Genomic DNA, 25244 nt, shown 5'->3' with positions numbered 1-25244 from the left:
AACAAAACCCAAGACAAGAACTAAGCAAAATGGAGATAAGCAACCTAACAGATGCTGAGTTCAAAATACTGTTTATAAGGATGCTCAGTGAACTCAGTGAGAATCTCAGTGAGGGCCTCAAGAGCATAAAAAAGGACCAGTTAGAAATGATGGATGCACAGTCTGAAATGAAGGAGGCATTAACTGAAATAAAGAATAATTTACACAGATTCAATAGTAGAGTACGTAAATCCAAGAAGCAAACCAGCGATTTGGAATATAAGGAAGCAAAAAAAGCCCAATCAGAACAGCAAAAAAAAAAAGAATCCAAAAAAATGAGGATAGTGTAAGGAGCCTCTGGGACAACTAACTTCAAGCGTGCCAACATTCGCATCTTGGGGGTGCCAGAAGGAGAAGAGAGAGAACAAGGAATCGAAAACCTGTTTGAAACAATAATGGCAGAAAACTTTCCTAACTTAGTGAAGGAAACAGACATACAAGTCTGGGAAGCGCAGAGAGTCCCAAACAAGATGAACCCCAAGAGGCCCACACCAAGACACATCATCAAAATGCAAAAGGTTCAAGACAGAGAATCTTAAAAGCAACAAGAGACAGGCAGCTAGTTACCTACAAGGGAGTTCCCACAAGGCTGTCAGCTGATTTCTAAAAAGAAACTTTGCAGGCCAGAAGGGAGTGGCAAGAAATATTCAGAGCGATGAAACACAAGAACCTACAACCAAGATTACTCTATCCTGCAAAGCTGTCATTTAGAATCGATGGCCATATAAAGACTTTCCCAGACAAGAAAAAGTTAAAGGAGTTCATCACCACCAAACCATTATTATATGAAATGATGAAGGGTCTTTTTGAAGAAAAAGATAAAATATATGAACAAACAAAATGGCAATGAATACATATCTATCAACAATGGAATCTACAAACAAAATGAACAGGCAGAACAGAAACATTCTCATAGATACAGAGAACATTTTGTTGGTGGTGAAGGGATTAAGAAGTACAAATTCATTGCTAGACTGACAAACCTCAGAGGGAAAGGGGTTGGAGGGTGGGAAGAAATAAACCAAAGAACTTATATGCATAACCAATGGACACAGACAATAGTGTGGGAAAAGGCGGGAGGGGGGCGGGAATGAGGAAGAGGGGGTCAATGGGGGAAAAATGAGGAACATCTCTAATACATTCAACAATAAAGATTTTAAAAAGTAAAATATAAAAATAAAAACATAGGTTCAAGGGAGACTATTAGTAACTGATGAACACAGGGTATTTTTAATGTAATTGCCTTGTTGAGTCTGCTAGATATATTAGTGGATTTTTTTCCACTTTTGGAAAGACTCCAGTATTTTGAAATAACTTATAGAGCATGAGACAATTGTCGAATAGTGGACAGATCACTGAGCATGACTCAAGAGGCTGGGGTTTGGATCCCAGTTTTGCCATTTAACGCTTGTGTGGCCGTGGGTATCATTTGACCTGTATCTTTCTCCAGTCTGTAAAATGATGGTAGAAGTAACACCTGTCACACAGATATTTTGAAAATAATGCATTATGTAAATATTTCATATTATTTCTAATACTCTAGCACTGAATTGCTTTTTAAAAACTATGACTAGTGACGAATATGGTTGAGGTGTTGAAATCGATGATAAGGGTGTTAACCTGAGAAATTGGATATGTATACTAAAAATAAGAAAAATATTAAGTCTGATTATGTAAATTAATTAATGTTCATATTTTATTTTTAGGCTATTAAGCAGATGTATGTACTCATTCTTGGACTTGAAGTTCTGGGAAATCCCTTTGGCTTGATTAGAGAATTTTCTGAAGGTGTAGAAGCATTTTTCTATGAACCTTACCAGGTGAAATAGTATTCTTGCATTGTACAACATATCACACTAAAACTTTTGAAAAAATGCATTCCAGTTGTTGAGTCATAGATGTAAATCTATTTTGGGAGACACTGCAAAGGGACATTATTTTGTAGCAAACAATGAATGGTAAGAACTTTGAGAAATTTGGGAGGAAATTTTTACCTTTTACCTCAAATTTTAAACTTAAGACATTACAAAAGTATGCTGAATTTTTTTTTTTTTTTATCCTCACCCAAGGACATTTTTTCCATTTTTTGTTCAGATAGAGTGGGAGGGGGAGAGAGGAAGAGAGAGAGAAACATCGATGTGAAAGGGACACATCAAGTGGCTGCCACCCACACAGCTCAACCAGGGCTGGGGACAAAATGCAACCGAGGTACATGCCCTTAGCAGGAACCGAACCCGGGTCTCTCTGGACCATAGGCCGATGCTCTAACTACTGAGCCAAACCGGCCAGGGCAAAAGTATGCTGAATTTTAAGTGTTCTGTTGGAATATTAAAGGTGGCTAAACTTCACACTGTAGTAGAAGGAAGAGTGTCATGGACAAGCAGTCTTATACTGCACAATAAAATAATGCTGCAAGCTGGCACAGTGTAAAGCAATCTTTTTTTTTTTTAATTTCTTACCTGAGGACATTTTTCCTTTTTTTCCTTTTTTTTGTTGTTCAGATAGAGTGGGAGGGAGAGAGAGAGAGAGCGCGAGAGAAACATCGACATGAAAGGGACACGTCAAGTGACTGCCTCCCGCACAACCCCAACCGGGGCCAGGGACAATCTTCAACAGAGGTACATGCCCTTGGCGGGAACTGAACACGGGTCTCTCTGGACCGCAGGCTGATGCTCTAACCGCTGAGCCAAACCGGCCAGGGCAAAGCAATCTTAATTAGTGGCAAAAATTAAGATTTTTTTATGTGCCTTAAAAATTTCTCTCAGTATGTTCAAAACCCTTCTATGAGGGTTATTATGAGTAGACGATAATGAAAAATATAGCAAAACTCTCATTTATTTTGTGCAATGTAATTTAAAACATGAGATATATTAAGAATTAACGAGTTTTATTTATTTTGTAAAAAAATTATCAAAAGTGGTATGTTCACTTTTTCATCATATAACTTACAATGCAGAACAAACATCTTTTGTACACTTGGGTGAATAGTCCTACTTCTTTCTAAGTTCTGATTAATTTGCAGCCTTTAATCCTTTTCACTTCTGGTGTCAAGAAATACTCTGAGACTTCTGTTAATGTGAAGTTTTCTACTGATGTCACTTTCTCAGAGACATCTTTATTCTTTCTGTCGCTACTATTTCCTCATTTATGTCAATTAGTTCACCTTTAAAAATGAACATAATCTTATTCGTTGTTATTTTTGACCCTTTAGGGAGCCATCCAGGGTCCTGAAGAGTTTGTGGAGGGAATGGCGCTAGGACTGAAGGCATTGGTTGGGGGAGCTGTTGGTAAGAAACAGAATGCCTCCCAAGTATGATTATGCTAGAAAGTAATGATGTATTTGCTTTTATTAAAGATATGGTCCTTTCTGCCAGGTGGGTTAGCAGGTGCTGCTTCCAAAATCACCAGTGCTATGGCTAAAGGAGTAGCAGCCATAACTATGGATGAAGACTACCAGCAGAAGAGAAGAGAAGCCATGAATAAGCAACCAGCTGGTCTTAGAGAAGGCATCACTCGTGGAGGAAAAGGCTTAGTTTCTGTAAGACATTCTTCAGGATTGTGAACATTATAGGAAATACCTTTTAAAGCCACAATATGAAAAAAGACAGAAAACTTTTACTCCTTCAAGAATTAGGTGTTGAAGGAGCAGTGGGTTGTGGCCTATATAAAACATCTCAGTAGCCATCAAAAGCATTCTGTTTAAATAAAATGCTTAGGAAACATGTTAATTCTTATGGTATCTCGAAATTGGAACTCTTTTTTTTTTGTAAACCAGACTTGGTTCATCAAGGCATCATCTGAAAGTTTTATGTTTTCAATTATGCTTTCCTTTTAGGGGTTTGTCAGTGGCATAACAGGAATTGTTACAAAACCAATCAAAGGCAAGTATAATAGTTTCTTTGCGTGATACATGTTACCCAGTCTTTCACAAGTTGATTCAATTTTCATTCATAATTTAATTGTCTAAAACTTTGTCTTTTTTTTTCAAGGAGCTCAAAAAGAAGGAGCAGCTGGTTTCTTTAAAGGTGTTGGGAAAGGTTTAGTTGGAGCAGTGGCAAGACCAACTGGAGGCATCATAGACATGGCTAGCAGTACATTTCAAGGAATCAAAAGGTAAATTTTCTTTGAGTAAAATGCTTAAACCATGAGAAATGAAATTAACCTGCTGTTGAGCTTGAGGCACTTAGTTATGAAACCTATAATAAGCAAGTTGCGTATGATCTTCCTAATTACTTTTGATATTTTTTTAAGTTGTTCCCATCATATCATTTCAACTTGATCAAGTTTTCCTTTATTCCTCATTCATTCCAGCATCGTTGGCAGGAAAGGTTTAGCAAGCAAGCTTTTCATTATCTTGATCAAAATACATTACAGTAATGTAATACTACCTTTCAGCTTTAAAATTAGCAAATATAATATCGTTGCCTTGTTTGGGGGAACAAAGAATAGCATTTTCTGTTCTGGGTTCAAACTCGTTTGTGTTCACCCTTCCTTTATGATATTTCTTTGTTAAAGACTATTATATCCATTTCCTCTATTTCTCTTCATTTGCACAAATTTTAAAATATGTCCTTTCTTCCTCAAATTAAATGTAGCTTAAGACTGAAATTTAGTATTTGCGTTATTGTTACCTCTATTCTAGAAATTTGCAATACGTCCTGCAGTTGATTAAACTCATGCTAATGAGACCTAATTTCTTTTTTTCTTGTTTTATTTTTTGTTCTGTGTTTTATTCCTTTTAATGAGACCTAATTTAGAAAATTAGGTGGGTGGATATCTTCTTAATCTGTTTCCTTTTGTATTTTCTTTTGCTTCTTGCTCTATAGAGATAAGTATTGTTATTGTATGAGTTGCTCCTCTCCAGTCAGTATTTCATACTGCTTTACCATCATTTTGGGTTTTCCAGTTTTCTAATTTAGAAGTAAGATAGGAAAAAAGGGTTCAGTCTCTTTTACCTGTAACATCAGTTTCACAAATATAATGTGTTGAGTCATAGTCATCAGAGAAGATCAAAAGTCAATGAAACATTAGGAATTCACAGTACACAGAGATCTATGCAGGTGCCTACCCAGAACTGCTAGAATAACCTCACAGTTATCTAAACTTTGTAATCTATACCCAGCTACACTCCCTTTAAACAAAATAAAATATTTTTAGAAAAATAAGACTAAAAACTAATAAAGGATGTACTTTGAAGAAGGACTTTGAAAGCAGAAAGGAGAAGTGGGTTACAAGAATCAAATGTTAAGAATATAAATTGGTGGATAAATATAATTGAACTGTATAAAAACAACATTAGAACTAAAATATTTTTTTAAAATATACAATTTGAGAAGGGACTGATAGACATTAAGCATTTTTTTTTTTTTTTTTTAATCCTCACCTGAGGGTATTTTTCCACTTTTTGTACAGATAGAATGGGAGGGAGAGAAAGGAAGGGAGAGAGAGAGAGAAACATCGATGTGAAGGGACACATCGAGTGGCTGCCACCCGCACGACCAACCAGGGCCGGGGACAAACTGCAACCGAAGTACATGCCCTTAGCGGGAACCGAACCCGGGTCTCTCCGGACCGCAGGCCGGCACTCTAACCGCTGAGCCAAACTGGCCAGGGCGACATTAAGCATTTTAATGTTATTTCTGAAGAGGATTACTATATAGATGTATTAGATGAAATAGATCTTACGGCCAAAAAAGCATTATTTTGGATAAATCAGATAATTAGCTAATGATAAAAAGAACAGTTGAACAATGAGATAGTAACAGTTTTGAACTTGCACTCAACTTACAGTAGACTCAATCTTTATAAAGCAAAAATGGACAAAATTACAAAAATTTTTCGAATCTTCCATAATGGTGGAAGAATTTAACATTTCCCTGAATAATTAATATATCAAGGAAAAAATTAAAGTAAAATGATCTGAACAGTTAACAAGCTTCCTATAATATATAAATATTTATTGATTCACCACATTTTAGAGAGCATCTTGTATGTCTAGACAGTGTTTTTAATCATTCAGGGAACCAGAAATGAACACAACTGGCAAAGTCCCTGTCTTCATGCAGCTTATATTCAAGTGGGAGAGTAATAGATGGAAATAAGTAAACTGATAAATATATGATGTACTAAATGGTGAGAAATTCTCAGAAGAAAAATAAAGCAGACTAAAAGTCATAAAGCGCTCCAAAGTGGTTGGGGAAGGATGGTGGTTATTTTATATAAAAGATGTTCAGGGAATCCTCACTATGTGCTGCTGGATTTAGTTTGCTAAGTTTTTTTTTGTTTTATAAGGATTTTTGCCTATGTGTTTATGAGATGTTGGTCTGTAGTTTTCTTGTAATGTCTCTGTCTGGTTTTGGTATTAGAATAATACCATCCTCATAGAATGATTTAGGGAGTGTTTTCTCCCCTTTATTTTTTGGGAAGAGTTTGTAGAGGATTTGTGTTCATTTTTCTTTAAACATTTGATATAATTCACTAGAGAAGCCATATGGATTTGACTTACTTCTACAAATTTGTGAGTTTCCCAAATTTTCTTCATATGGATTTCTAATTTTATTCTGTGTGGTCAGATGACATACTTTGTATGTCTCAGTACTTTTATATTTATTGAGACAAATTTTATGGTCTAATATATAGTCAGTCCTAGAGAAAGTTTTATGCGCACTTAATGAGAATATGTGGTTTGCTGCTATCTGATTGAGTATTCTATAAATGTCTGTCAGGTCTAATGAGTTACAGTGTTCGTTCAAGTCTTCTGTTTCCTTGCTGATCTTCTGTTTGATATCCATTATTGAAAGTTGAATATTAAAATAGGTATTTGAATTTTAAATTATCTTTTTTTCTTTTCAGTTCTGTCAGTTTTTGCTTTGTATATTTAGGGGCTCTTTTGTTAAGTACTTACATATTTGTAGTTTTTGTACATTTTTGATGTATTGACCCTTTTCTTGATAAAATGTCCTTCTTTGTGTCTAATAAGAATTTTTTTTGTGTAAAGTCTAATTTTTTTTTATCTTAGTATAACCATTCCAACTCTCTTTTTAAAAATATGTTTTTATTGTTTTTTTTTGTTTTTTTTTTTTAGAGAGGGAAACATTGATGTGAGAGAGAAACACCCGATAGGCTGCCCCCTGCACACCCCCTGCTGGGGACTGAGCACGCAACCCCAGGCATGTTCCCTGACCAGGAACCAAACTGGGACTTCCTAGTCTATGGGACAACATCAATCCACTTAGCCACACCAGCTGGGCCCAGCTTTCTTTTGATCATTGTTTATGAAGCATATCTTTTTACATCCTTTTACTTTCAATTTATTTGTGTCTTGACTAATGTCAGTCTTTTATGAACAGTGTACGTATAATTGGATCATATTTTTTATCTATTCTTCCAATCTCTGCTTTTAATTGGAGATACTGTCCATATATATGTATCTATACATGCAGATACATTATGTGCTAAAGTATTTTTATATAGTAAATTAATATTTATTGAATGTGAATATTTGTTGAATAAAGAACAAATAGACCATTCTCCTATAGGTTCATACAGTCAGAATGTTAAATAAAATATTACAGTATTAAATTCAATGCATATGTGTGTTTCAAACAATACATATCAAAACCAAGTAGCAGTGTGATGGATATGAGGTATTTGAACATTAGAAAACCATGCAATGGGATTTATAGCATTTAGATTAGAAGAAAATAAATGATATGATCACAACAATGATGAGGAAAAAAATCCTTATTTAAAATTCATTGTCCATTCAAGATTTTCAGAAACATTAACAATAACCTAAAAAGGGCTATAAGAACTAAGTGTAGAAATTAACTTCCGCCCTGGCTGGTTTGGCTCAGCAGTAGAGCATCGGCCTGTGGTCCAGAGAGACCCGGGATCGGTTCCCGCTAAGGGCACGTACCTTGGTTGCAGTTTGTCCCTGGCCCTGGCTGGGTCGTGCGGGTGGCAACCGCTCGATGTGTCCCTTTCACGTCGATGTTTCTCTCTCTCTCTCCCTCCCACTCTATCTGAACAAAAAACGGAAAAATGTCCTCGGGTGAGGATTTAAAAAAAAAGAAAAGAAATTAACTTCCTTAGCCTGAAAAAAGGTGCCTTTAAAAAAACAGAACAAAAGTGTTGTTAACGTCTGTACTTCATGGAGAACTCCTAAAAGCTTTCCCTTTAATTTAGGAATGAGAAAGGATGCCTGAAATCCTCTCTTATATTTAACATTGTACTGGAGGAACTAGGTAATATCATAGAAAAAGGAATAGCAGTGCTCATCATTTGCTGATTCTCTGATCTACAAAGAAAGTCCAAGAGATGCTCTAAACAAACTTCTACATTTTTCTAGAGAACTTACATTATTAATGTCATAAAGGCAAATTTTAAAATAAAAATGATATAATAGTCTTATTTTAATCTTCCAAAAGAAGATTATTTTTAGTAATTTCATTTTAAAGACTACTTATGAATTTTTAAATATTTTTATAAAATCAAGTTATATATTTTTTCCTCTAGGGCTACAGAGACTTCTGATGAAGTGGAGAGTCTCCGACCCCCTCGGTTTTTTAATGAAGATGGAGTCATCAGACCTTACAGGTTGAGGGATGGTACTGGAAATCAAATGTTACAGGTGGGCGAAGAAGTACCTTATAAGTTAAGATTAATGTAGCTTTATTAAAAGTAGCTATATAATGCTTTAAATGTATATTAGATTATTTGAACTTCTATAGGTTTTGCTTAATTCCATTTATAAGTTTCTTATATTTACTTAGGTTTTAATATACATTTATTTACTATAAGATTTTTTTTCTTTTTTACAGGCATCAAAAAGTTTGATATGAAAACAGTTAATGCATGACTTTGCAACTGAAAGCCAACAGTAGATTTTAGTCTTAAAATTTACAAGCTACGTACAGCTGTTTCAGTGTTTTGAATACAAAGAAAAGTTTTTGTGTTGGTAATTTCTATATAGGATTTTTAGTGAATCTGATCTTTTTATAGGGTATTCTTAGTTCTGTGCTGGATTTGCTAGATTTGTTGAAAGTCATTGTGCCTTTATACCCTCATGGTTGGTGGTACTTTTTAGCCAATTAAACCATTTCTGTTTAGGGTACTTTCGTCTCTTTAGCAAACCAGTAGGAGCTTTTATACCAGATATAATTCTCAGTCCAATTAGGCATGGATAAGGAAAAAATTAGGACCATTGCTATTCGAATTCTTGGGTTCTTATGCTTTTCTTTTGAAGATGTTCAAGTGACCAAAACCCTCTTACTGCTTTATGCTCGTGTAGTCCATTTAAAAATCTTTTGAAATTTAATAAGTAGTTCACAAAAAAGCCAACATCTTTTAGTAAGGAAAATTAGCTTTTGGAACAATAGACAGTTTGGAGGTAGAATATTTTTACCTGTTTAGATAACTTTCTTACTAGTAAATTGGAATTCTTAAAAATCTGGATTATGGTGTAGCTAATATACACCATAATAGGTTATACCAATTTTAAGTAGTTTGTGTGGTTTAGATATGGAATACTAAATTAATTTTTTTTTAAAACAAAGAGTCATTATGTTGTATAGACTTGAAAATATTCAAGGTAATAATAAACTGCAGGAATATGACCCTTTATAGCCTTGAAATTTTAAATATTGTCGAGTTTCAAATGATTAGGGTAAAGATGTAAAACTTTAATATTTTGCTCAGTGCATGCAGAGTATGTAATTTTGCATAAAATGTGCTTTCATCTAATGTAGTAAAACATAACCATTGAATTAATGTGTGGTATTTAGTAAAGTGATTTTGCTTTGTGTTTAAAATGTTTTCAAAGCATCAAAATAATACTATATTATTTTGAATGGAACTGGCAATCAAATGAGAGGCTTTGCTCTCAAGGGCATTTTGTACAATCTCTACAGTGACACTATATTATTCTTTGGAAGATGGAAATGTTGCAGAACTAACCTGTGGCTCATACATTTGAAACATACATTTCTACTCAGTACCTGCCTTCCCTTTTTAGAACACAATTAACAGGTTACTAACGTTTTAATAAATTGAATAGTTATCAAATCAGCTTTTAAAAAACTAAAAATATTTCTTAAGAAACTACTTTAATAAACTTAATAGGAAGTAAAGATGAATAGTAAGGAGAGTTTAGAAATGAATTGCCATTATTAGAAAATAGCTTTGAATACATAAGAAAGCCATGAGATAGCAAACATTTCTCGTGGTTGATGACTTGATTTTTCACTGACAAGTAAATTTATTCTATACCTTCATTAATTGTTTTCTGAAGCTTTAAACTGAGATTTAAAGGTCATGACTTTTGACTGTATTTTTTAAAATATGTATATTATTTTTAGTAGGCCAATTTTAGCATTAATTGCTAAAAGAGATAGTTAAATGACTAAAAATTTACAATCCTTGTCATCTATTACTTGTTTTTCAACAAGAGCATTAAACACAGTATTAGCTAGACTACCTATAGGAATTTACCAGATGCCTTAGGATGTCTGTGGTTAGCATGTAAGATCTGGGGAGTTGCTTTGGTTGTAACAGCACTTCTGTACTCTATTACTGTACTGTTAGCAAACACTTTAAAATATATAAGTACTGTGGTAATGAATTAGATGATGTAGAAACAGGATTTAGAATCTCATCAGCTTAGATTTAATCTAAGTGATTTAACAATGGTGGCCTTAGAAGATGTTTAATACTTTCAAATGTTTCTCCTTTCATTTTCTAATTTTCTAAAAATAGATCTCTGTGTTCACTAAATTATATATGCTCCTGTATAACAATTAAATATAAAATACACTTTCATTGTGTATTGTTCTATCTACAAAGTAGCACATTATTATAGTGCTACCTAGTAGGAAATTGAAGTTGCCTACTAGAGAAGTAGAATAATTCTAATATATCCCGGAATACCTTATTGTTATCACCAAACTATTTTGTACATTAAATGTAGCAACCAACAGAGTTTAGTCTTACTCTGAAGATGTGGATATATAATATGTCCATAATTACGTTCCTACTCAGAGCTGAAGTGTCTGCTTCAAAATTATTTTGACTCCTTGAACATTTCATAAGTTTACATGTTTTCCAAGGAATTTGTCATACTTATCTAATCATTTTGCTTCTTTTTTCCTTTACCATGCTTGCAGAAAATTCAGGTCTACAGGGAATGGATTATGACTCACAGTAGCAGTAGAGATGATGATGATGATGATGATGATGATGATGATAATTAGTCAGATCTCAAATGTTAAAATTAATATGTTCTTTGTCATTTTATTTTAAATGTTTCATTAACATGTATTGGAGGACTGCTACCATAACACCCATATAACTCATTTTTAGTGAGTTAAAATACTTTTTCTTTTCAAAACATATTTATGCACAATTTCAAAAAGCAAAATATAATTGCATTACTTAAGCACAGAAAAATGTATCTTACATCCAAAGGATACTATATACTATAGAATTTTTTGTATATATCTTACAGTTTGTAATACAGTTTGTCTTTAAGATTTAATTTCACTTAAATTTTTTATTAATGTTATCTAGCTTTATCTTAATTTAAATTATCTGCTTATTTGTTAGCAAAATGACATTTTTAATGTTCTTTGTACATGTTTGGGCTATTATGTAATACCATTGTGAAAAGAAAGAAAACAATAATAATACTAATAGTCAATAATCTATATTTATTTAGCATTTTTAAAGTATTTTTGTCAAATTTCTTCTAATAATAAACTTATATAACTTAAAGAAATATGAATTTGTTGTTCTATTCCAAAATCATATAGTTTGGACGACTATTATAAGGAACATTTATGATTTGTCACAGAGGTGATAATTTATACTCTGAGAATGAAAAAAGTTGTCTGTGGTTTACTTTTTATTTCATTTTATATATACAGTATATATAATGAAACAGTGAACAAAGTTGGTTTTACAGTCATTATATTTACTTACTAACTTACATATTCATATATTATATCCCTATCATAAAATGATACAAATTAATATGGGATACAGAAGAATTTTTATAGTAAGCATAATTGTTCCTGATAATATTGGGAAAATGTTATCTACGTCTCTATAAGCAAATGTTTTGTGTATTGAAGGGTTTTGTTGTTGTCTTTTGTAATTTCAACTTAGTGAAACTGTCTTGTCCTATTACCGTGGTATATCAGATGTATTATTTTTAAAAGCCCTCCAAAAAAGTCAATGACTATTAGTAGTATAATGTTTAATTCCTTATGACTGCAGTGCTTTTGGTTCAACAAAGGAGTGCTTACTTTGATTTATGTTAAGCACTTTATTTATAATGAACTTCCATTAGATCGCAGCAAATAATTACCTTAATTGTTCAATTTCTGGCTTAATTCAGTCCATGATGCCCACATTTCTTCTAATTCTTAAGTTTTCAGGATTTTATTTCTGTAAATTTCTGTTTTCTGGTTCTTAGGAAATGACAACATTTTTTAATATTGAACACACAGAAAAGGAAGCTAAAAAATTATCACCTTTTTTGAAAGACTACTTGCCTAGCTTTCATTCTAATTATATAAAACCAAGGTCATGTGTACTAGGACTAAGAAATATGTGAAGGACAAAGAATTTACTGTTTTCATCAAAGTAATTTTTTTATCTTTTTTGGAATAAGTGAATAAATGAAAACGGTGTCCATTAAAATAGTCCCTACTGGTATCAGAGACCATTTGTATTTACCATGTATTCACTTGTTCTATCACCCATGGCCAAAATCAAAGCCTGCTGCTTCTACTAAAAGCTATAGAGAATATAGCCTGTTGTTATGTATTGTGTACACCTGCGGAATATCTTTATTGGCTTCTTCCATTCTAACTTTGCCAGGTACAAGGCCTTTCTAAAAGGGCAAGTGCTAAACTACTTGTTAAATGACTTTCCTGTGGTTGGTTTGTCACACTTAATTCTGTGGTACAGGTTTCAGAAAGATCCTTAAGAATTTATCTGGAAAAAGTTCTGAATGTTTCAGCAGTGACTTGCCATTTTAATGAAAAGAAAATTGGAAGCAGGATCACGTTTATTTACGTAATAAATAAAACAATAAAAATATTTAAAACAATATTCTAGCAACTAGTAAACTTTGTTGTTGTAGTCTTCATTCATCATTCTTAAGTTTGTAGCCCTTTGACAGGAAATATGTTCTTTGATGGTATAATTTCTCTTGTTCTTTGTGTTTTCCTGTCGCAGAGAAATAATCTTTTTAAGCTACTTTGACCATAGGTATTATTTTTCCAGTTTCTTAAAAAAATACTATGTTCCTTTTATTGGGGAAATGTTTAAGACTAAAGATAACTTTATTGTTTTACACCAATATGTTCTTTTGTTTTAAATATGTTTTATTGATGTTAGAGAGAGGGGAAAGGAGAGCACGAGAGAGAGAGAAACATCGATGTGAGAAACATCGATTTACTGGTTGCCTCCCAAACAAGCCCCAACTGACCAGGGATCGAACCTCACAACCTGGGCATCTGCCCTGACTGGGATTCAAACCGGTCACCTTTTGGTGCACGGGAAGATGCTCAACCAACTCAGCCACACTGACCAGGGGTACACCAGTGTGTTCTTTTTTTATCCTCACCCAAGGACATTTTTCCATTTTTTGTTCAGATAGAGTGGGAGGGAGGGAGAGGAAGAGAGAGAGAGAGAAAAATATCAACGTGAAAGGGACACATCGAGTGGCTGCCACCTGCATGACCAACCAGGGCCGGGGGCAAACTGCAACTGAGGTACGTGCCCTTAGCAGGAACCGAACCCGGGTCTCTCTGGACCGCAGGCCAATACTCTAACCGCTGAGCCAAACTGGCCAGGGCCCAATGTGTTCTTAATGGGGATTTAGGACCTGTACAAAATATATATTTTATTCCTAATCAAATATATATAGAGAAAATGAGTTTTTTTGTTTTACAACAGTTTTCTTGTTGGAGAAATAGGGCCTAGAGAAAAATATCTTCTTATTCCTCATCAAATGTACAGAAAAGAGTTCAACTTTGGAACTTTAATGAGATGAACAGGTCTTTGTTTATTAGTGGCTCTATAGATAATTAGAACTTTAAAATGGAAATATCCATCTAATAAGAAAGTCTAGTGAGAAAGCTGTTTGAAAGAGTATGTAATCCCATTACTTTCCATGTCCTTTAACTTTATAGTCCAAATTTTTATGTGATCATGGCTTACTTGTAGAAAAAGGGAAAGGTTTTCTCTTTTCTAAGGGAGTCATCGCTTGTTCTTTATTTTGCTGTGTCTACTTGACACCTGACTAACATTGTAAACTGGCCGGTTTGGCTCAGCGGTTGGAGCGTCAGCCTGCGGACCAGAGGGTCCCGGGTTTGGTTTCCGCTAGGGGCACGTACCAAAAAAGAAAAAGAAAACTGTCAGGAAGAAGAATTTACCTGAAGTTGTGGATACCTGTCACCATGGATAAGTTTATAAAACAAGCCTGTACATACTATTAGTTAGTGCTCATATTCCACATAGATAAAACAAATATAAATCCAGAACTTTGCCAACTTTCAATATTCTACATGGAACAGGAAGTGAGAATAAATTTCAATTTGTTCCTATATTTAAAATAATCAAGATTTTACAAATTTTACTTTTTGAAATAGTTCAAAACACCCATCATTGATGCAATATTGAGTGATTGTAAAGTCATGTTATTCAAGTTTACAGATAGAGCCCTTGTTGATCTGTGACTAGGACATCAGTGTTCAATGTGCTGTAGTGTATGTGCTATTATATTTACATACGAAGGTCGTGTGCACTTAAGACAAATGATTGCTATAATAGCCATAGTACTAATTTATCTGATTTAAACCCAGTGGTGAAATTTTGCATTATACTCTTCTGTGTTAATGGGAGAAGGACTAGAAACAATCATCCCAAATGTTATTTGAGTACCTTTTTTCTACTGTCCCTTCAAGCGTCTGTTTTTCATTTTGTATATTTACTTGAAAATTTATATTTTATTATAATTGTTCAAAAATATTAAAGGTTCTATGAGGTCTAAATATGATACACAGATTATTCATTTAGACCAGGTAATACTTATGATGGGTATATAAAAAGAATGTCAATTTATTTTGTTTTATTTTTCAATTACAGTTTATACTCAGTATTATTTTGTATTCGTTTTAGGTATACACAATAGTGGTTAGACAGTAATATACTTTACAAAGTGTTCCCCTCAATATTTGCAGTACCCACCTGGCACCATACATAGTTATTATAATATTATGGACTATATTCCCTATGCTGCACTTTAGATTCCTGTGACTGTTTTGTAACTGCAATTTGTACCTTGTAATTCCTTCACCTTTTTCATCCAGCCTCCCAACCCCCATCCCACTCCCTCTGGCAACCACCATTCTGTTCTCTTTATGAGTCTGTTTCTATTTTGTTTGTTCATTTATTTTGTTCTTTAGACTCCACATGTAAATGAAGTGATATGTATTTGCCTTTCTCTGACTGATTTATTTTACTTAGCATAATAACCTCTAGATTCATCCATACTGTTGCAAATGGTAAGATTTCATTCTTTTTTATAGCCAAGTAATAGTTCACTGTATGTATGTATCACAACTTTTTCATCTACGCATCTATTGATGGACATGGGTTGTTTCCATATCTTAACTATTGCAAATAATGTTGCAGTGAACATAGGAATACATATACAAAAGAATGTCAGTTATTTTTTAATCCTCAGCTGAGGATATTTTTTCATTTATCTTCCAATAGAGTGGGAGGGAGAAAGAGAAAGAAACATCAATGTGAGAAGAGACACATTGATTGGTTGCCTCCCACATGACTCTGACCAGGGCCAACGACCGAACCACAATCAAGGTACATGCCCTTGACTGGAATCGAACCCATGACTCTTTGGTCCGTGGGCCAATGTTCTAACCCTTGAGCCAAACTGGCCAGGGCAAGAATGTTGGTTTGATTTATTATTCTGTCCCTACACCTTTGGGATCCATGGAGATCAATGAAAAAATATTTGATCATTAATCTTTAATTTCAATGGACAAATGTTTTAGTTCATGAAGTACAGTGAGTACAAGCAGTACTATACAAAACATTACAGAAAATCTTGAATAATAAAATAAAATATGATTTTAAACAGGTCTGTGTTAGGAAGTAATTAGAATAATTTATGATTATCATATATAGGTGTTTATGGTTTGTTTTGTTTTAATGTGGTAGACCATTTTCATGTCCATAATTATTTCTCAAGCAGTGTGATTTATTCAACAATTATTTCTTATCGACCCATATATATGGCAAGTGTACCTCTGAATATCAGTTTTAAAATAGATATTTAAAAATGGTATGAAATTGATTTTTTTTTATTTTTTAAATATTTTCTTTATTGATTTTAGAGAGAAAGGAAGGGAGAGGAAGAGAGAGATGGAAACATCAATGAGAGAGAACATCGAATGGCCGCCTCCTGCATGCCCGGCACTGGGGATTGGGCCCACAACCTGGGCATGTGCCCTGACCAGGAATTGGACCAGCGAACTCTTGGTGCATGGGTCGGTCGATGCTCAACCAGTGAGCCACACCAGCCGGGCATAAAATTGATTTTTAATGTAACCACCTTCATTGCATATACATATTCTAAACAGTGAAATGGTAATAGACATCTACTAAATTACATCATACTATTCCTCTGGATCTTAGAGACCTTAAATATTTGAGTATTCAAAATATTATAATCATTATTTGTGTTAAAAAACACAGAGATTTAGCTAAGTATAGTCTTCTTAATTAGGCATGCTGTTTTTTTTTACCATAAATTATCATCTATCAATAACTTGTTAACTGCATGTCTACAAAGATTTTCTGAATATATTCAAGAAAACTGGGGGTTCCTATTAAAATGTTAGAGACCTGTACTTCCATGATAAAGCTAAATTTCTCTTATAAATCTGTTAGCTAAAATTTATTCTCAATCTACAATTTTAGTATTTTACAGGAGACATAAAAATTTTCAAAAATTAAAGTAGATTATTATTTCTACATTGTTAAAAAAAATACATGCTCAGAAAAGAAAAAAGTTTTCCTGTCTCCCCACCATTGATGGCTTATTTTATTTTTAAATTGTTTATTCATGTAATTTGATCCAAATATATAAGTGTCTATTATATATTTTTATCATAACATTTTATAAACAGTTATTAACTTGTAAAGATATTTAAAGTGACCCATTTATAAAATTATCTCTAATCTGAAAAGCCTGGTTTTTATTTCTGGAATACATAAATAGCCACTAAAACCTTTTCTTTATTTTTATGGCTGTTTTAGAAGCTTTTTTCTTTTGGTTTGAACCTATTTCTACCATTTGACTCTACATTTAAAAAAAAAATTTACCCCTTAAGTGTGTGTGTGTGAGTGTGTGTGTGTGTGTGTACCCACACAACCCAACCCTTGTATTCTTCCTCGTTGTGTATGAGTATTGACAGCTGGGTTGTCCTGTGGGGGTAGCATATTCTTAACCATTTCAGATATTTTAAAATGTTATCTGTGTTGTCTTTGAGTCTCTTCACATCTCTTACAAAGATATCATAGTTGCCTTGATGTAAGTTTTTATAGAAGGGAGGCTGTTTTTGTTTGTTGTGTATTTCTTTTCTTTCAGAAATGACAGATGTTTACAGTTAGCTTCAAACACTGCCTTGATAGCAATGGGACGTAACTGCCTTCCGCCGCCGTGGTCTTTCCCTTTACTTCTGGAGGAGAATTACTACTGATCTGGAAGAAAGGGCTTACCGTAGTCAGTCAGACCACCAGAGTAATCTTCCTGGCTTCATCTGAAATTTTGAGTAAGTGCACAAGAACTAGGAGACAAAGGCTTATTGGATTTCACTCTTCATTTTGGAGCTCTTCCTCTCCAGAAGCATACTTCTGAACAGGATGAGAAAGCTGAAGAGAGCCAAATTCTGTTTTCTAGGCACATTAAAGTTCTTAGCATCTCCGATAAAGCAGATCACATGGAAATGGAGGTTACCTATCCAACTTGGATACAATTTTTATGCCTCATTTATTCACTGAGCAGATATCTCTTGGAGAGTCTTTGGCACATCATTTGTGAAGGCCCATACTTTTGAATATTTAATAGTAAGTCCCACAAACTGTATTTTGGAGCAGTAAAGTGATTCACCCCACTTAGAACCTTCCTGTATTACATTAAAATACTTTTTGAGTAAGACTTTAAAATTAGGTCTTTTTCTAGAGGCAGGAGTTCCACCTACGGGAGGTTCCAGTTTTCTCTTTGTCTCAAGTTCACAATGAATTTTTTAATTTTTTTTTTAATCCAGTAACTTGAATGAGACTAACTTGATTCCTAATTCTTTTTCAAAAGTTTGTTACCATTACATTTCTTAACTAAAGGATAAATACTATTAAAATAAAATTTTTAGTACATTTAACATTAAAAGAAATTCTGAAATATTAAGCTCAAGTAGATTCAACTTGAGTCTTCTTCCCTCCTTCATACCGAGGATGTGCAAACAGAGCTAAAACTGCAGTAGGTATTAGTTTTGAAGATCTTGAGCCTTTATTAAGCTACAGGTGCTCAGTTGTAACCTGGACTCCACCCATGACTTCTCTGCTGCTGTGTGAGAACTCCGCCTTGTAACTTTCCCGGGCGACTTGGCACAGCACGAAGATGCTCAGCATAGGGGGAGGTTAGTAAGCTCATTCAGGTTTGTTTGTTTTTTTTTTAAAAAAAAAACAACACTGCCATAGTGTTGTTAAAAGACTTTAGCGTAAGTATGAAAAGTATATTATTTTATTGGCCAAATGTCCTATGAAAAAGATTCTTTTGCCAACTGAAATAATTCATTTTCATACAAAATTAGACTGCAGACCTCTTTCATTCATCTAAAACAAAATTTAGTGTTATCTATGAAAGGAAGCACCATGTACACTCTCTCAGTTAAGAGTCTTTAGTTCTAAATTCAAATGAAATTGATATCCTGGTTACTATTGATGACTCTAATGAACTCTAATGTCCATTTTTTAGTGACAGTTAACCCTAAGGACCCCTTTAAGAAGCAGTGTAGAGAAACGTACAGCTAGATATTCTGTGGTACTTTGGGTCTAGGTGGTGGTTTTAGTTAGATCTCATGAAGCTACAGTGTTGAAATACAAGTATAGGTGACTCGATATTTCATGTAAAGTTAATCTTTCCAGAATAAATTGCCAGGCTAACTTGAATTTTAAAATTGCCAAAGGAGTAATTAATTGTATGATTATATGTGTATAATTGAATTTTTGCTGGATGATTTGGTAACAGTTTATATGAATACAAAGAAAAATTTCAATGCCATGTATTTATTTTTTATACACGTATTTATTAAACTTCTATTAGTTAGGTATTAGACAGTCTTCTAGATCTTAAGGTTACAGCCCTGCAAAGAATACTCAAGATTCCTGCTCATTTCATGAGATTATAATCATAATGAGCTTTATTATTCTGGGAGTAAAACACATGCCATGTTAGAGTCTAACCCTGTATTGAATCTTCACAATCTCATTCCCAGTTGTTGATTAGTTGCTCCATGTGAGGCTCTGAGAAACTGTAGGAATCAAAAGACACATAAGATATGCCCAGTCTTCCAGAGAGAGATCCCTATGTATTATATGAAATTATATTACAGTCGTCCCTCGTTTATCACGGTTAATCTGTTCCAGACTCGAGCGGTTGCACCTGGTGTTGAAGGATTCCTGAGGTGCTCGAATACATAGGCCTACAGTCCATAAGTACAGTAAATTTAATTGTAATTGTAATACAGGGGTGTATAATTGCCTCAAACAACCGAGCGCGCGCTGTATCATTTTCACTGTCTCGATCAACTTTTTAATGAATATATTTGAAAAAAGTGCAATAGAGTGAAGCCACGAAAGTCAAAACGCAAAGTGGCAAGGGACGACTATATATTGCAAATTGAAGCACTGTAAGAGACATGATACAGCTTGTGTGATATCTGAAGCCATGTTCCAATGAGTTGTAAAAATGGAATCCCACTGCATTTATTGGCATATACACAGTTCTTCTGTGCTCATCTTGACAAAATATCTGAGGTGCAGCAATACCCTGTGGTCAGGGCCTGGATTCTGGAACCAAGTAAACTTGAGTTTAATTCCAACCTTTCCTTTTATGAGCTTTATAATCTTTTATTATGCTTATCTGACCTCAGTTTCCAGGCTGTAAAGTAGAGATAATTGTGGTACTTAACAGCTCCTTGATGTTCAGATACATAACACCAAGATAAGAGTACCTTGGTAGTGTTGCTGAGATTAAAATAAGTGAAATAATATATATAATTATTAATACAATGTCTAATAAGAACTCGTTATATTTTTGTTATTCCAGATAAATACCAGTTGATACTAATTCTCGGTCATTACTGTATAATTCTATATTCCTCATTTTGTCCTCTTCACCAAGACTGAAGCATCATTAAATCTTATCCTTCTTTTTCCTTTCAAGATTAATAAAATACTTTAGTTAAAATGCCAGGACAGTTTCATACACTAATTAGTGAGCAATAGAAACAATAAAGCCTCAGTTATTTGGATGTCTCTGAATTATATAGTATTTTATAAGAAATGTTATTTTCAAGTATATATAGTATCATTGGTCATAACTGTTGTTCATAGAGGTTCATTAGAGAGACTTATAAAACTATTCACTTAACATTATTTCCAACCCACCTCTCTGGCCCTTTCTCTAGAACATATTAGGTAGGTTAATTAATGGTTTGTTGTTGTCAGTGCACATAATTATGTCATGAATATAATTCTGCCCTTTCTCCAGACTGTTTTAGTTGAACCAGTTGATGACAGTTCACATTTCTTAAAGAATAGTTTGTTTTGTTTGATTTTATGTCACAAAGTTAAGCCCAGCCCTGTCTAAGTTGTCAGCATAATTTACAGTTTGGTCAGCAAATAAAATAGCTCATTAGCATGAGAAGAGACAAAGATATGGGGGATTCATTAAGGGCTAATTCTTCTTCAGGTTTAATGACAGTCAATGAGATTTGGGATTTTTGAAGCTGTTTTTAACCAACATGCTTTATTTAGAATAAGCTAAATACCACTTTTTCACTCTTGTTTACATTTATTCTATTTTATATATGAAGTCCTTGAGCTTTGAGGTAATGAGTTTCTTCTATTGTTGATCATGAAGCTTGGTTGAATGCCTGCTTTTCCTGGCTGTGACCCTCCAAGTCTTTCGTATTTGAAGTGAATTAGTAAACCATTTTTTATCCATAACCTTTAATCACATCACTCTAAGGAAGTTATACATATTGGTTACATTTTCCTTTAAAGATAAGATTGTTTTGAACAAGTTGTTCACTTCTTAAATAATTAAGAAATCGTAGCATTTACTTTTTTTTTTAATCCTCACCTAAGGATATTTTTCGATTTATCAGTGGAAAGGGGAGAGAGGGAAACATCAATGTGAGACAGACACATTTTTGGTTGCCTCTTGCATGACCCCAACCAGGGCCAGGGACCAAACCTGCAACTGAGGTACGTGCCCTTGTTGGGAATCAAACTCATGACTCTCTGGTTCACGGGTCAATGCTCTAACCACTGAACAAAACCTGCCAGGGCGCATTTACTATTTTGATTTACAATTGCCTGCCTGAATTTTGTTGTTTTTAAAAAGTAAGTTTAATTTTTTCGTATGATCTATTTCTAAACTTTTTCTATTTTTCCATCATCTCCTGAATATTCAAATGAACCAGTCTATAAAACCATTTATTTATTGTCCAGTAGATTTTCCTGTTTTATAGCATTCTTTATCTTTCATCTAGGTGAATTTCATTTTTTTTTTTTTTTTTTTTTTTTTTTTTTTTTTATCCTCACCCGAGGACATTTTTCCATTTTTTTGTTCAGGTAGAGTGGGAGGGAGAGAGAGGAACAGAGAGAGAGAGAAACATCGATGTGAAAGGAACACATCGAGTGGCTGCCACCCGCACAACCGACCAGGGCCGGGGACAAACTGCAACCGAGGTACGCGCCCTTAGCGGGAACCGAACCCGGGTCTCTCAGGACCACAGGCCGACGCTCTAACCGCTGAGCCAAACCGGCCAGGGCGAATTTCATTTTTTTATCTCCCATGATCTTTTAAAAAATTAGTTATTAATCAAATTTTGTTATTAGCCAAACTATGTTCTCCTTTATCCAGTTTTCTTAAATATATTTTCCACTCATATTAGCACTTTAAAGTGAGCCCTTCATATCTGCTGATTCCACCAACCACATGTTGAATTGAACCCAAGGTTGTGAAACCCACATATATGGAGGGTCAACTAAGGGACTTGAGCATTGCCAGATTTTGGTACTTGGGGGTAAGGGGAGGTCTTGGAACCAGTCCCCTGTGGATACCGGGGGACAACTGGATATTTTTTGGGGGGGATATCAAGCCTCCCAGATTAGTGATTTGTTCCTAATATCTATTCATTTATATTTTACTTTGTGGGGTTTTTTTTTTAGAAATATGTTTGTTATAGAACTCTGCTACTTCATAGCATTTGTATGATTTGAGAGTTAGCAGTGTTTCTACATAGTACTTTCTAGCTTGTGTTCATTGTTTCTGAAGTAGTGGAACGTATCTGATAGGAAATGCGGGTATTAGCAGAGGGTAACCTTGACACCACTTTCTTTAAGTTCCTGCTTGCTGTGTGTTTCTAAGTTTGGGATCACTTTGGTTTGGATTTACTTATATCTAATAAACTAAGGTTTTACATACTCATCTTTTCTAATACAAAAATGATTCTCTAATTACCATATATTTTAATTTTCTACAGATACTGATAGTTGTATGTAATGAATGCAGTTACCTTTGTGTTTCTTTGTTTATTTTTTTAAGAAAGTTCTTAAACAATGATAAGTAACTCATATATACTTTTTATGAATAAGGAAAAATTGTTTTTTCTTTAACATAGCATGTGAAATGAGGCTAACATATCTAAAGTACAGGCTAGTACGGATGCTTCAGCCAAATCATTTGATAGTTAAGCCAGAGCTTGGTCTTTATGCAAAGGCTCTACGTAGTAAGTCATAGTCCTGTCTTTGCTAGTTCATTTATTTTAAAGGGTATCACAAATTACGTTAGTAGAAACACTCATGCGTAACATCTGTTTGGATTGGAGAAAGGTAGCATATTAACACTATCTTTGGATTTTGTTAATCTCAAACAAAAACAGTCAGCCTATGCTGCTTTAGCAGTCTGCCTCAGCAACATCCAGCATCCAGGAATGGAAGATATGGGAAACATGACTGGCACCATAAGAGGAGACATCATGGTATAGTGCAAAGCACTGGAATTAGAAGTAAAGAAACCACTTTTCTGAGCCCACATTTGCAACTGACAGTATGACCCCAGTCAAGTCACTTAACTGTAATTTAACTGAACTACACAAGACTGTTATGAAGATTAGATGGATAACACATTTACCTGATCCTTGATTTCTTCATGTATAAAAGTAAGAGAGTGGTTTGGATGTACAATAACATTCCTTCGGGTCTAAAATTTTGTTGTTTTTCCCCATAAAATAATATATAATGACATTCTGAAAAGTATAAGGCTTTATATGCAAGGTATTTACAAAGTCAAATAATTAGGCTGGAAATTGTTACCAAAGCATGATATTTGTGGACTCTCTGCAGCATAATGGAAGCTGATGGCTGATGTATCACATTCTCTCCCATGCTTCTATCAGATTTATTTCCAGAGTTTTAGCTTTCTGCTTATAGTGCTTGTTCTTATACCATATTCACATGTTTGTAATGGAGACTGACCAGCAAAATTTTGCTGTGTAGGAGTTATCTTTGACATGTATTCAAATATATTCATTTTAATAACAAAAAATACAGTTTATCTTACGTTTCAGAGTAGACTGAATTATGTCTATTCATCTTTCACATGTTGTAACTAAGGTTTTTGATCAACTCCAAAAAAACATTGCATGAATTAGTTTTTTGGATTTTTTGGTTTTTATTTTTACTAGATGATATTGTGACTATTGGAATTGGTTTAATTACACATATGCACAGATTAGATTTGATTTAAGTTGGGTCTGAAAAGTGGAAAGTGATGAGAGGCAGGCTCAACTGCAATTAATTTATTTAAAAGTTCTGATCTGTTAATGGGGTATATAGACTCTTGACTCCTAGTAGCAGTTGTTATTCGTGAGATCAACATTTGTATTCTTGATCTTAAAACTTGGTCATATAAAATAAAAGTCAATACTTTTAGGCTAATTTATTTTCAAATACCACAAAACTGATGCAAAAGGATATAAAGTTAAAAATAAAGCTGCACTTCCGCCCCCACTGCTGTTCCTCTGAAGCCCAGAGATAAGTGCAGTCAGCAGATCAGTTGTTACTAGCAACCCTCCAGAAGTTTTCAGTGCGTATATAAATAAGTACACATGTATGTTTCTACTTTCTCCCATACTCATTCTCAGTAACTTCACTTAACATGTCTTCATATTTTTCTTTGTACACATGTCTAGCTTTTTCTTTTTCCTGACCACATAATGCCCCATTATATAGCTATACTGTAACTTACTTAAGTAGTCCCCTATTAATTAACATTTACAGTTTTTTGCTTTTAACACAATATTACCATGAAGATTTCTATATGTATATCTTGGGATACTTTTACATAAGATAAATTCTGACAGTGGAATTGTAGATAATTAATTTGCATTTTCTTAATTTTGAATTAATTTGAAGATTTTTCTCATAGTCGATTGGTCAGATTTTGTTGTTGATTTGCTGAACTACCTGTTTATAAACTTTACACATTTTTCTTTTAGTGTATTCATTTTTTTATATTGGTTTATTCATATTCCTAGAATTCTCTGTGTTATGAAATTAGCTCTATAACTGTATTGAAAAATGTTTCCCAAACATTCTTTGGTTTTTGTGTTATTTTATTTCTGTTTATTTACTTATTGTTTTGCCATTTAATACTATTTAATTTTCATGTACTTAGGAGTTTTTTTACATTAAATTTTATGGACTTTATATTTTATATTTAAGCCTTTCAACTTTTTTAAATTATTAAAATGTTATTTTTTAGTACCTCTATAGTATTGATTTATATGCTTGAATAAGTAATCCATGTGGAATTTGGT

The 25244-nt window shown here is 33.8% G+C and overlaps 1 protein-coding gene across 13 annotated transcripts in view; it reads left to right on the top strand.

Annotated features, from left to right (window-relative positions):
- VPS13A (vacuolar protein sorting 13 homolog A) overlaps nt 1-25244 on the top strand; it is a 218647-nt gene that overhangs the window by 181692 nt on the left and 11711 nt on the right. For 9 of the 13 annotated variants that reach the window (XM_036262045.1, XM_036262047.1, XM_036262046.1 and 6 more), the window contains 6 exons: nt 1746-1859; nt 3251-3326; nt 3414-3577; nt 3875-3920; nt 4029-4152; nt 8557-8671. In XM_036262045.1, the coding sequence (XP_036117938.1) occupies nt 1746-1859; nt 3251-3326; nt 3414-3577; nt 3875-3920; nt 4029-4152; nt 8557-8671 (639 nt within the window). Of the gene's footprint in view, nt 1-1745; nt 1860-3250; nt 3327-3413; nt 3578-3874; nt 3921-4028; nt 4153-8556; nt 8672-8861; nt 9596-11201; nt 11304-23306; nt 23586-25244 lie in introns of those variants that run through there. The other 4 variants (XR_004959539.1, XM_036262043.1, XM_036262049.1 and 1 more) reach the window with 4 other exon arrangements.

The sequence above is a fragment of the Molossus molossus genome, unplaced genomic scaffold (assembly GCF_014108415.1).
Source record: "Molossus molossus isolate mMolMol1 unplaced genomic scaffold, mMolMol1.p scaffold_m16_p_14, whole genome shotgun sequence".
In the NCBI taxonomy this organism is placed as follows: domain Eukaryota; kingdom Metazoa; phylum Chordata; class Mammalia; order Chiroptera; family Molossidae; genus Molossus; species Molossus molossus.
This window is presented reverse-complemented; position numbering and strand designations above follow the sequence as displayed.